We start from the raw sequence: 13961 nt of genomic DNA on the forward strand, positions 1-13961 counted from the left end.
GCTACTTTAAACTTTTAATTAAGCCAGTCCATGAATGATCCACTTTAGTAGCTGTGAAAGTGTTTACTGAAGGTGCTGAAGTATTTGAAATTGGTAGGGTGCGTTCTTTTGCTGTGCTGTGTCAGTGGGATTCCCGGCAGAAGGGAAGTAGGATTTAAGCCACCGTCTTGTGGAAGAAGATGAGAATGGGACAGAGACCATGACATCCTTGTTTACTAATCCATCCATTGAGGGGAAATGTGGGTTCACTTATTGACAGGCCCAAGACACCAGAGGCAAAGATCCAAGTCACCAACAAAACGTTTTCACAAACTCAAACAATGTCTGGGTTCAGTGTCCTTTGAGTCTGTTTCAGCATCCTGGGTTGTTTTGCCCCAGCCTGGGTTCTCACAGTACTAATTCCCTGCTATTATAACGAGAGTGGGTGGATGCATGGACTCTGGTGCCTTCTGCACACTTGCTCAAACTTCCTAGCAGGACAGTCCCTCTCTACATGCATTTGAAAACTTGCAGCCCAAGTGACTCACAACCTCCTTGGTTTCCATGGCAATATTCCATTACAGGAGCTGATAGATTCCAGAGAGATCGGTGCTGGCCGCCTGAGCCGAGTGGAGTGGCTGGCCCCTGCAGTGAGACAGAACACAGCTGCCAGTGGGTATGAGCTCATGCTCACAGAGATGCAGGCCCTGCGAGCCGACTGGAAGCAGTGGGAAGACAGCGTGTTCCAGACGCAGAGCAACCTGGAGAACCTGGTCAGTGAAATGGCCCTCTCAGAGCAGGAGTTCTCAAGCCAGGTGGCCCAACTTGAGCAGGCCCTGAAAGAGTTCAGTGCCCTTCTGAAAACCTGGGCCCAGCAGCTAACCTTCCTGGAAGGCAAGAACACAGATAAGGAGGTAGTGGAAGGCTGGCACAAAGCACAAGTAAGTTGGCTTTCTGTTTTCTATCAGTGATCATGCTAAAAAATTTTTGACTGTCATGGTTACTTAAAAAATAAAAGTCCTTGCTAACTAAAAACATGCAGCATTCAGAGTTGGAAGAAGTATTTATCTAATTGAATTAGCAAAGTCTGATCTTTTTCCTTTTCTCATAAATCAAGCTTTGGCTAAAGATTAACATTTGTAGAAGGGCAGGAACTATTATTTCCTGTAGGAAGCTTTATTCCTAGTGGAGACATTTTGCTCTCTCTCTGATGGTGTAAGAGTTAGCAATACTGTATTCAGCCATTCAGCCTGCAAATGGCCTGTGGACAGAGACATAAATAGACAGCGAGTCATAGCTGAGTTCTTGCCAGTTAACTATTTCCAACAATTAAACGATTGAATTTATAGCTTTGAAAGACACACATTAGGTAATACATAACTAACAGTTTCACCCTGAATAGCATTTCTATATGTGGTTTTGACAGCTGAACTGGAATTAGCCCGTTAACATGCGGTAACACAAGTCCTCCATCATACTCACTGGTTGCCTTCCTGGCTTTTTTTTTAACTAATGGCAAGCTCTTTCAGAATTCAGGAAAGGGAAGCAGAAAAGGGCTCATGAAAAATAGGCAGAGTCCTCATCCTTTCTTTTACTGTCAATAGGAGGTTTGAAAGGCTCGTCAATATTTGCAGTTTTTTGATGCTCTGAATCACAGCTGTCCTTAAAAGGAAGTTCAGTGAAGTAAACTTCTCTGCTTCTATTTATGTTACAATCATTTCAAAATAGCTCCAGCCACTGAGGAAGTCATGTATTATTTCCAGCATTGTCTTGCTTTAAAATATTTTCAAATATTTGTAGCAGCTATAGCAGATCCTAAAAGAAATCGTTATAGTCATTTCTATATGCTGTTTCGTTTGTAATGTTTCGAGGGGGTTTTGGTTTTGGTTTTGATGTTTTCTGTACCCTTAAGCTTATATATCAGAATCCAATGTAGCAATTAGTTCTTGAGAACAGTGACAAAGAAGTTAGAAATTGTTCCATGTGATCTGGTTATGAAAAAAAGTGTTTTGGTTCCCTTTTCTTTCCCTTTCATTCCATTAATGTGAGTGGAATTTCTTTTTAAAGGAAGATTTGGTTGTACCTCGATTATATTACTGTTCTCAGTTACTGTTATTTCTTACATTGGTACTATGACTAGAAAACAGGCGTGAAGGCTGTAGAAATAGTGCAATAGTAAATGTGGGTTTTCAGTTGTAGTAATTCAGCTCTCTGCTTAGGTTCACATTGACATTTGGCTCTTCAGCTAATGTTTTTGTGGACAGTAGTACATTTCCTCTAATATTCATATTTTACTTCTAATGATATTGTATCTAAAAAGTAAGCTAATACTTCAGTTACAATGAATATCTAGCAACACGTTTATAAAACAGTACATTTTCTTGGGTTCTGGTGGCATCATTTGACTATTAAGGAGGCCTTGTCATTGCTGTTAATAATAAGGACCACAACCCTCCACAGGTGTTTATTTTATATTATTGAGTGGTCGTGCTCAAGAAATCCTCTAAACCATAAAAATGAATGATCTATAAACTGTATAATATGATATGGTAAAAGATCCTCTCCGCTGTGTTTGCAAAATGTACTTTAAAATCTGTTGGGTTCTTAGTGTTGAAAAGATAGCAATTTTCTTTAGCTGTATAAAGCAAAAAAAATGCCCATATTCCAGGACTTGTGTGAATCAAAAGCATATAACCCAATGCAGAATTTGCATGAGGAAGGGTTCTACCCAAATGTCTTAATCTAGGGTTAAGTCATTAATATTTTTTAAATGTCAAGTTTTGGTCAAAAGCATTTCACTTTTAATGTCATTGAACTCATAAGTGACCTACTTGAACCTCACTGTTCTTACTTTTCGTTAGGTATTACATTGTTCCCTGCTTAGACAAAAGGATCAATATTGTGTAAAATAGTTGTTCTTGGCTAACATTTGGAGTTTTAGAAAGAAACTGTCTAGTTATTCTATGAATTTTGTAAATAAAAATGTTTTAGACCCTCTGCCCCAGGCAGAGTTTAGTGTGGATATCCCTGCTCTAATGATCATAGTCTTAGTGGAAAGACAAGTGTGCAATTAGTGAGGAACCTCATTGTGACAAATATCCATCTCGTGACAAGAGGCCCTAGGAGGAAGGAAGAAGGACAGACGATCCCCAGAGGAGACTGTACTTGAGCTGAATCCTGAGGCGTCATTACAACTTGACCAGAGAGCTACAGTAGAGAATATCACCAAGATGCAAACTTACTAAGGAAGGAGAAAATGTAGGAGAGGAAACTAGAGAACAGGAGTCACATCGGGGAGACTTTTGTGCCATTCCAGGGAGAAATGATGAAGGGATAAGCAGATGTGGTGACAGTCAACATGCAAAGACAAAGAGCTGAATGGTCAAAGGAGCTGAAGCATAGGCTAACCCTGGGCGTCCCTGCCGTGATATGGAAGGGGAAGCAGAAGGTCAGGCAGGGTGATGCTGACATCGGCAGAGGACAGTGGTGCCATAGACAGGATGAGGACACAGCATGGACCTGGTTTGTTGATAAGGGATGCAGTTTTGTTGTAGTGACTGGTAAACAGAAATTCCTGTTACATCTTACATGGATGCATCCAGGCAGGATGTGTAGACTTTGTGAGGGCGATAATAAAAGTTTATTAAAGGTCAGAGAATGGAGTTACAATAGGTCATGGTGGATCAGGTGGATACAGAGAACATTCTCTCTGTTGCAAGGTGTTTTTAAAAGATCGTGCTAACCTGTGTGGGGAAAAACCTGAGCAGTTTTTTGACCACCAATAATTGGTGAGTGGGGAGAGGTTTAGGTGGTCCCAGGCAAGGGTGGTGGCTCAGACCAGGGTGTGTATCATTATTCATGCTTCTATCTGAGGGGTAATGGAGGCTGAAATCAACCCAAGGCTTTGTCTTACAATTTACAACAGCAAAGGACAGCACTGGGCCAAGATGAGTTTAGCATGAAAGGTGCTGAGGATAAGTTGCACGAGGTCTGAGGAGTTCCAGGCATCTTTTCTATGCCCTGACCTGCATCAGTTTCTCTACAGACTGGAACTTCTCTCAAAAAATATCACTGAGAATAGTAATAGTAACAGCAACAGCCATTTGAGTACCTTCTCACCTACTTGCCCCTTCTTAGTTTTTGTTTCTTTTTTCCTTTGCTGATACCACTATCTACATAGTCTCACTTAAATTTTTGGACTTGTGCCTACTAATTAGGCATTTATCAGTGTTTTAGGAATGGTGCTAAGTATTTAACACCCTGACCTCGTTTGCTCCTTGTGACCACCCTATAAGAGAAATGCTCTAATTACAAAGCATTTGTGTAACCCAGTTGATCACAGCTGGGATTTCAAAGGTTACTTGTCAAGCCCAAGACTTTACTTTGGATTAAGTATACACAGTACTGTGATTATTAAGGTGTCTCAACAATTAAGTCATAATCTCTTCAAGGAGAATGATACCTTTAGCAGAGGGATGGAGAGGGAGGAGTGCAGAATCCAGCAAAATGTTTGACACACAGAAATTTAGCAAATACTTGTTGGCTGTGTGAATGAAACTATGAGATGAATGAATTGCTAAGCAAATCACAGCTGTCAACAATAAGAAATTCTTAATGTGAGAGTTAACTGTATCCACTACTAAAATCAATTGCTATATATAAATTTAATCCAAAAGAAGTGTTGCTTTCTTTGAAATGATCTTTTTCACCTTTGAACAGTATACACATCTCCCAGTGGTCTAGTCAGGTTTTCCTAAAAAAAAAAAAAAAGTCATCTATTTTCTTTTCTTCCCACTTTAAGTCATTGGACCACTTAGTCATTTAGCTACTTTCCATGTAATACTAGAGTGTAGGGAATTCCTGAAAATGGACTTCATTTCTTCTCTGAGTGTGCTGTGCTGGTCTAGCCCTCACTAATCATCTATATATGATTATATAATTTATATGTCATTTGTGTGTGTCTAGTAGGAGGACATTGAAATTGCTGAGTTTAAATGCTTTCTCAGCTGTCTCATTATTTTCTATCAGGAGATCCTGGATGCCTTACAAAAAGCAGAGCCCACGACAGAGTTGCTCAAGTCTCAACTGAATGAGCTCTGTCGATTTTCAAGGGACCTGAGTCCATACAGTGGGGAAGTTTCTGACTTGATTAAAGAATATAATTGGTAAGCATGAACCTTTGTGATGTTCTAAATATTTTATTTTTACTTATTAATTTTGAGACAGAGTCTTACTGTGTTGCCCAAGCAACTCTTAGGATCAAGTGGTCCCCTTACCTCAACCTCAGGAGTAGCTTGGACTACTGATGTGCCCATTGCACCTGGCTTCAAAACATTTTTTATACAAAGTAGAAGCTGAACCAAGAGTGGTGGCATAGGCCTGTAATCCCAGCTACTCAGGAGGCTGGCATAGAGTTTGGAACCGGCCTGGGCAACATAACAAGACCTATTTCAAAAATGAAAAAGAAAAAAAGAAAGGTAGATGAAGAAGCTAGGAGGTTTATATTTTAGGGTTTGATTGCAATAATAATATTAACTAAGAATTAAATAATTACTAAATAAGATAAATGCAGTTCTAAGAACTGCTGATGCTATCAAAATTAATCAACTTTATCAGTTTTGCCTTTCATTAAATTTTCGAATCACTTTTTCAGTCTTTGTTTGCAAGCATCCAAGGGCTGCCAGAATAAAGAGCAGATTTTACAGCAAAGATTTCAAAAAGCCTTCAGGGAGTTCCAGCAGTGGTTGATGAACGCAAAAATCACAACTGCTAAATGTTTTGATGTTCCTCAGAACATGAATGAAGTTTCAGCAAGTCTTCAGAAAATACAGGTAAGACTTTTGTCAATTCATTCTGATACCAGTGCTCAAATGGCTTACTCCATGCCTCTAGATCTTTTCATAAGTGTATTGTGTATTAAAATTTTACCTAACAAATTTAAATTTCAGATAAATACCCCTTGAAAAAATTAAAGAAAAACTAGTATTTATATGCACAAATGCCTGCTATTTTTACGGATTATGAGGGCTGAGGAAATAATAAAAGCCTTTTTTTATGTAATAATCACAGTGCCTGAGCACTGTAAGTGGGTTTTCATTTTATTTTCACTCTAACCATACCAGATAATTAAGGTTATTATTCCCCATGTATGGATAGAATCTCAGTGAGATCAGTGTGAAATACCCCAAGTTGCAGCCCGATTTCATGTTTGTTTCTCTAGTCTTGTCTGCACCTAGCTGGTGTCTCATCTACCCACTTTCAACCCCAGCATGTTTTAGACACACCAGTGGCATTGCCTGCATACTTGGATGCATCTGAGTGTTTTGTGCACTGGCAGTCTTGAGTGGGTGCTTATGAAATTTGAATTTTTTCCAGAGGTCATATGCATATAGCTACATAGAAGTGCTCACGCATGAAGATCCTCTACCAGAACAGGCTCTGAAAGAGTATTGTCCGTATCTATTTCGCTTTTTTGAATTCTTGGTTTATAATGTAATGGGATAACTCTTGTTTTGAAAATTTGCTCTTTTTAAAATTCTTCCATGCTAGGCACCAATGGCTCATGCCTGTAATCCTAGCTACTTGGGAGGCTGAGATTGGGGGAGAATCATGGTTTGAGGCCAGCCTAGGGAAATAGTGAGATTATATCTCCAAAATAAACTGAGTAAAATGGATTAGAGGTGTGGCTCAAGTGGTAGAGCACCTGCCTTGCAAGCACAAGAACTGAGTTTGAACCTCAATCCCACCAAAAAATAAAAATATTTTGTTCTGGGCTAGGATGTAAAATTTTGGAACTTCAGCCACCAATGTGCTTGTGCTGGAGAAAACCAGTACTGAATTTTTTTTGTTTTTCTTTTATTCATATGTGCATACAATGTTTGGGTCATTTCTCCCCCCTTCCCCCCACCCCCTCCCTTCCAGTATTGTTTTTGAGGACAGCCTTTCCTCTGACCCTCAGCCCATTTCCATGTATGAGGTGAGCATCCATTAAAACAGATGTTCTGGTGAGGGACTACCATTTTTTATGACTAGAATAAAATACCCAAGGTAGGTTTCTTTAAAAAGAAAGTAGGTTGGAGCTCCAATTGCATATCAATAGCACATAGTGCTTATATAAAGAAAATAGGTTTATTTAGCTCACAGTTCTGAAGGGTCAAGGCACTGCTCTGGAATCAGCTCAGTTCTAATGATAGCCTCATGGATGATGGCACCACAATGGAGATAGCAAGAGAACACATCATCAGACAGGAAGCCAAAGAGGCTAGGCCTGTTCCCCTAGAAGAACCCTCTCATGAAAACAGGTAGTTCCCTCAAGGTTCTGTCCCCAGTGACCTAAGGACCTCCCATTAGTCCCCATCTTTTAACATCACGACAGTAAGGACCAAGCCTCCAGCACATGGATGGTTGGAGGACAAGGCACATCCAAACCATAGCAGGTTGTGGACACTGACTGTAGCATACAATCTACTTATGTAGCTAGCGGGGGGACTATATCCGTGGATCTAGCCAAATGGGAAAAATACGTAATGTGGCCTTACTTTACTGAATTACACTTTGGCATTAGCCATTGACTTGTCTCTCATAAGGACAGCCCTATAAAATACTATGTTGCTAGTTTTCATTATACTTTATGAATAATACCATGTATTCCATGTAATAGCATTGACTTTAAAACTCCCCAGGGAAGATCATCTGTTGTTGCTTTTTAGGAAAGTTGTGCTTCTGCTGAGCAGATGGCTTGATTTTATTGTACGGGTCCTGTGAGTTGGATACCTGGTTGTGTTTACTCTTGCTTTGTCAGCCAGGATGCTCAGAGCACAAGTAATAATCCAGCTCCACTAATTATACAGAACCATATGGCATATATCTTGCAAACTAAACTTAGCCAAGGATTATTTTACAACTCTTATTTTCTTTTGGCCCTCATTTCCTCTCCTGTTAATTTAATTAAATTGTTAATAGTTCATAAGATAGCTCACACCCTTTTGGGGACAAGCCATAATTTAGATTAGTAAATAAAATACTTTACAATTTGATTATCAAAGGAAGACCTGATCATTTAATATGTACAAGAAAAAGTTTATTTATTTTCTTTGATTCTACTTAGAAATGCATAGAAAAATCAAAGGACTTTAGATCATAGAGGATTTTATTGTGCCTAATTTCATGTTTTTTCCTTCCAGGAGTTTTTGTCTGAGAGTGACAATGGGCAGCATAAGCTAAACACAATGCTGGCAAAAGGAGAGCTTCTGAGTTCTGTGCTGACCAAAGAAAAGGCGAAAGGTGTCCAGGCCAAAGTTGCAACTGCAAAAGAAGATTGGAAAACTTTTCATTCAAATCTGCACCAGAAGGAATCTGCCCTAGAGGTACAATATGGTCAACCAACTACATGGTCGCATTCTGTGTTGTGTTGTGGTGGTCCTGGTTAAACCATGGTATCAGCATATCAGCGATTTGGTCATCTCTGCTTGCATGTGAATGGGAAATTGGATTACTGCAAAATGTTGCTCAGTGCTAGAAGTGAGAGCTGCCATAAGGCTGTAGATGGCTTCCCACATGCTAGGGAGTCTCAGGGTGTCATCACAGACTTACCCATGCTCTCTCCCAGCAGGAAGAGCTAGCTTCACATTTAAGCATGGCACTTAATCTTTCATTTGAAGTGCATTAGGTTCTAAGAGAATCAATAAAAATATCCCTGGAAAGCTATGAAATGCTACCTTTTTATAAGGACATATTATAAGTTATGCAAACATTAGGTAGTAGGTTTTTAGGAGGTAAGTATGCAAAGAGGCAATGTTTATGTAATTTGATTTTCTCCAGAGACAGTTTATTATAACCATAGCTACAATGCAATTATTATTTTCTTCTGAGCTCATTGATTTTGTGTATTAGCTCTCTCAGAGGTAAACATAGAAGCATGAAAGTATCTTTTCCTTTTAAAATGACACTTACTGGCAAAATAGATGGTGAATTTGATTATGATCATAATTAATGCAGGATATAAAAGAGATGATGATAATTAGTATTCAAAAAGAAAAGAAACATGTACTTCCTCAATTCTTTCCTAGCCCAAGACCATACAGTTCGCTTTTGTAACAAATGTTTTTCATGACAGCTGTTACAAAATCCTTTATGTAATAGAGTGATAGCCATTGTGCAGTGCCTGGAAATGTCCCCCCAACCCTCTAAGAACCGTTAGTGCAAGGTAGCCTGAGCTCCCAAGCATAAACTGTGTAGTTTATCTAGCATAAGATTATCTTGTTCAAGAGATGCCCAAAGGTAGGGAAGTAGGTCAGTAATTGCCCATTTTTTGAATATGCCTTGTCCATATTGCAGGTATAACTCTTATTTGATTTACTTCCTCCTTCCTCCTTTCCTTCCTTCCCACTAGGAATAGGAATAGTATGAGAACTCACTCACAGAGTTCATATTGTAGAGACTGTAACATAATACAGGTGTGTTCTTGGGGAAGAGGGGTCATCACTCATGGAAGGATGCCACTGACTCTGTTTGAAGTTCAGAAATGTGTCCACAGAAGTGACATGTAAACTAAATCTTGAACGTCAAGTGTTCTTTGAATTGCCACTGCTGACATGCATTTCATACAGAAGGATAAGTGACACCTATGGATGGGGAATCTTGAGAAGTTTGATATCAACATGAAGTTTTTAAAGAGCAACAGGTAAACTGGAGGCAAAGACTAGGAACAAATAGTGAGATGTCTGTGTGCCATGTAATTTGACCTTGACCTCAGCTCTCAACCAGGGTCCTCCTATGAACTCCAGGCACATTTTTCCCAAGGATGGGACCTAACACATGCTATAATAGATGAAATGGAGTGAAGTACCTCATTATGTATTCATTTTGAATACTTAGGGCACTAGGACAGAATTCTCTTCCGGAACCTGGTTGAGAAAGACTGAATGAGGAATGTGCAGGTCTTTAACTCAGAGATGAGCATGTTAACCCTCTGACCACAGAGTAAACCGGATGGGGAATAGAAAGCAGCTAGAAAAGGAGAGAAAGCTTTGACAGTGGTGCAGATGAGGTTACAGAGATGACAATAGGATGGAAATTCATCTCTAAAATGCAGCAGGGTGGAGCAATTAATTAGGTGAGGGGTAGAGGAGAGAAAGAAAGTTAAGCTTGAGTGCACAGTCTCTAGCTTGGAAGATGTCATGAATGGTGGTATCATTAACTGAAACACAAATACAGTAGGAAAGGTAGTTCTGAAGGGATAGAAATAACCCATTCCATTCAATTCACATTGAAGTTGGTGTGCCTGCAAGACATTCAGTGGCAGACAACCAGGAAGGCAATAGTTAGCATAAGTGTAAGGGTCAGGACAGAGGGTAGAGCTGCAAAACAGTGACAGCATATACTAGTCAGTTCTGGGCATTTAACATATGTCAGTGCAATCTTCAACCATTTCCGAATAGTATAAACTCTTATCTCCATTTCGTGGATGAAGAAATTAAGGAGGTAGGTTTGGTAGTTCATACCTGTAATCCCAGCACTCAAGAGGCTGATTGTGAGTTTGAGACCAGCTGGGGCTTCATAGAAATTGCTAGGTTAACCTGGGATGTATAGGTTAAAAATGAAAGAATGTGAGAGAGAGACAGGAGGGAAGGAAGGAAGGAAGGAAATTAAGGCACAAGGTGGCCTTAAAACCTTTAATGTCTCAGCTAATCAGTGAGGAGCACAAATTCAAACACAGGCACTATCCCAGGATTGTATAAATACACTTATATAAATTTCAAGTTTATAAGTGGTCATTGAAGGTACTCAGAAAAATAATTGGACAAACATGCAGAACGAGCATTTTATAGGAGGCTTGTCAAGGACCATGAGCGGTTTAGAAGGAACTTTAGAACTTAATACAAAGCTCTGTCCTTATCCTTATTACCCAGGCCCCTTGGCAGATCACGAACCCAACTTACTTTCATATTGGACCTCTGGCTGGGCCCCCAATGCTTTGTTCCTTGGTATCTTTTCTTTATAGAACAATCCCCCAGTTTGTGTAAAAGGAAGGTGGAAACACCTTGAATGTGTCAGTGTATTTAATTATTCAACTCGTACTTATTGAGCAGCTTCCTTTTGTTGAGGACATTCTAGGTTCTGGGAATATAGCAGAAAATGAAACAGAGCAAAAGTCCTGCCCTCATGAAGCTTAGGTTTTAGTAAGCGTTATCTCGGTATCTTATGCTTCCAAGACTCTTTTAACTCTTCAGAGTGTCCCCATAGCTAACCCATGTCCCTCAGAGGTGAGGATGGACAATGTGTTCAAGTGTCCCCACTCTGCAGATTCTCTGGGTCAGATGGAAATTGAACTTTGAGTCTTCATTCCAAAGGTTCTACGGTCCTTAGACTTCATTTCTCAGCTAACTTTTATGGATGGACTTGTGCTTTGACAAAACTAACTAAATTGCTGATGAACTTAAAGTCCTTCACTGGTTCACATAGCAATTATAAACAACAAATTCACATCAGTATAGTATTTTATAAGGAATAGACCCTGAATGTAGAGACCTTGGCTAACAAGAAATGGTCCCATATGACACGTAATTAGCACACTCTTCTTTCTTTTTTTTTTTTTATTATTCATATGTGCATACAAGGCTTGGTTCATTTCTCCCCCCTGCCCCCACCCCCTCCCTTACCACCCACTCCGCCCCCTCCCTCTCCCCCCCCAATACCCAGCAGAAACTATTTTGCCCTTATTTCTAATTTTGTTGTAGAGAGAGTATAAGCAATAATAGGAAGGAACAAGGGGTTTTGCTGGTTGAGATAAGGATAGCTATACAGGGCATTGACTCACATTGATTTCCTGTGCGTGGGTGTTACCTTCTAGGTTAATTCTTCTTGATCTAACCTTTTCTCTAGTACCTGTTCCCCTTTTCCTATTGGCCTCAGTTGCTTTAAGGTATCTGCTTTAGTTTCTCTGCATTAAGGGCAACAAATGCTAGCTAATTTTTTAGGTGTCTTACCTATCCTCACCCCTCCCTTGTGTGCTCTCGCTTTTATCATGTGCTCAAAGTCCAATCCCCTTGTTGTGTTTGCCCTTGATCTAATGTCCACATATGAGGGAGAACATATGATTTTTGGTTTTTTGAGCCAGGCTAACCTCACTCAGAATGATGTTCTCCAATTCCATCCATTTACCAGCGAATGATAACATTTCGTTCTTCTTCATGGCTGCATAAAATTCCATTGTGTATAGATACCACATTTTCTTAATCCATTCGTCAGTGGTGGGGCATCTTGGCTGTTTCCATAACTTGGCTATTGTGAATAGTGCTGCAATAAACATGGATGTGCAGGTGCCTCTGGAGTAACAGTCTTTTGGGTATATCCCCAAGAGTGTTATTGCTGGATCAAATGGTAGATCGATGTCCAGCTTTTTAAGTAGCCTCCAAATTTTTTTCCAGAGTGGTTGTACTAGTCTACATTCCCACCAACAGTGTAAGAGGGTTCCTTTTTCCCCGCATCCTCGCCAACACCTGTTGTTGGTGGTGTTGCTGATGATGGCTATTCTAACAGGGGTGAGGTGGAATCTTAGCGTGGTTTTAATTTGCATTTCCTTTATTGCTAGAGATGGTGAGCATTTTTTCATGTGTTTTCTGGCCATTTGAATTTCTTCTTTTGAGAAAGTTCTGTTTAGTTCACTTGCCCATTTCTTTATTGGTTCATTAGTTTTGGGAGAATTTAGTTTTTTAAGTTCCCTATATATTCTGGTTATCAGTCCTTTGTCTGATGTATAGTTGGCAAATATTTTCTCCCACTCCGTGGGTGTTCTCTTCAGTTTAGAGACCATTTCTTTTGATGAACAGAAGCTTTTTAGTTTTATGAGGTCCCATTTATCTATGCTATCTCTTAGTTGCTGGGCTGCTGGGGTTTCATTGAGAAAGTTCTTACCTATACCTACTAACTCCAGAGTATTTCCTACTCTTTCTTGTATCAACTTAAGAGTTTGGGGTCTGATATTAAGATCCTTGATCCATTTTGAGTTAATATTGGTATAGGGTGATATACATGGATCTAGTTTCAGTGTTTTGCAGACTGCTAACCAATTTTCCCAGCAGTTTTTGTTGAAGAGGCTGCTATTTCTCCATCGTATATTTTAAGCTCCTTTGTCAAAGACAAGTTGGTTATAGTTGTGTGGCTTCATATCTGGGTCCTCTATTCTGTTCCACTGGTCTTCATGTCTGTTTTTGTGCCAGTACCATGCTGTTTTTATTGTTACTGCTTTGTAATATAGTTTGAAGTCAGGTATTGTGATACCTCCTGCATTGTTCTTTTGACTGAGTATTGCCTTGGCTATTCGTGGCCTCTTGTGTTTCCATATAAATTTCACAGTAGATTTTTCAATCTCTTTGATGAATGTCATTGGAATTTTGATGGGAATTGCATTAAACATGTAGATTACTTTTGGGAGTATCGACATTTTTACTATGTTGATTCTACCAATCCATGAGCATGGGAGATCTCTCCACTTTCTATAGTCTTCCTCAATCTCTTTCTTCAGAAGTGTATAGTTTTCCTTGTAGAGGTCGTTCACATCTTTTGTTAGGTTTATACCTAGGTATTTGATTTTTTTTTGAGGCTATTGTAAATGGAATTGTTTTCATACATTCTTTTTCAGTTTGCTCATTGTTAGTGTATAGAAATGCTAATGATTTTTCTATGTTGATTTTCTATCCTGCAACCTTGCTGTAGCTATTGATGATGTCTAGAAGCTTCTGAGTAGAGTTTTTTGGGTCTTTAAGATATAGGATCATGTCATCTGCAAATAGGGATATTTTGACAGTTTCTTTACCTATTTGTATTCCTTTTATTCCTTCTTCTTGCCTAATTGCTCTGGCTAGGAATTCCAGTACTATGTTGAATAGGAGTGGAGATAGTGGGCATCCTTGTCTGGTTCCTGATTTTAGAGGGAATGGTTTTAGTTTTTCTCCATTAAGTATAATGCTGGCTGTAGGTTT

The 13961-nt window shown here is 39.4% G+C and overlaps 1 protein-coding gene across 19 annotated transcripts in view; it reads left to right on the top strand.

Moving 5' to 3' along the window:
* The window catches only part of Syne1 (spectrin repeat containing nuclear envelope protein 1), a 437993-nt gene that overhangs the window by 208613 nt on the left and 215419 nt on the right, over positions 1 to 13961 (top strand). For all 19 annotated transcript variants that reach the window (XM_074072146.1, XM_074072138.1, XM_074072173.1 and 16 more), the window contains 4 exons: positions 564 to 920; positions 5008 to 5144; positions 5633 to 5810; positions 8163 to 8345. In XM_074072146.1, the coding sequence (XP_073928247.1) occupies positions 564 to 920; positions 5008 to 5144; positions 5633 to 5810; positions 8163 to 8345 (855 nt within the window). The remainder of the gene's footprint in view (positions 1 to 563; positions 921 to 5007; positions 5145 to 5632; positions 5811 to 8162; positions 8346 to 13961) is intronic.

The sequence above is a fragment of the Castor canadensis genome, chromosome 1, assembly GCF_047511655.1.
Source record: "Castor canadensis chromosome 1, mCasCan1.hap1v2, whole genome shotgun sequence".
In the NCBI taxonomy this organism is placed as follows: Eukaryota; Metazoa; Chordata; class Mammalia; order Rodentia; family Castoridae; genus Castor; species Castor canadensis.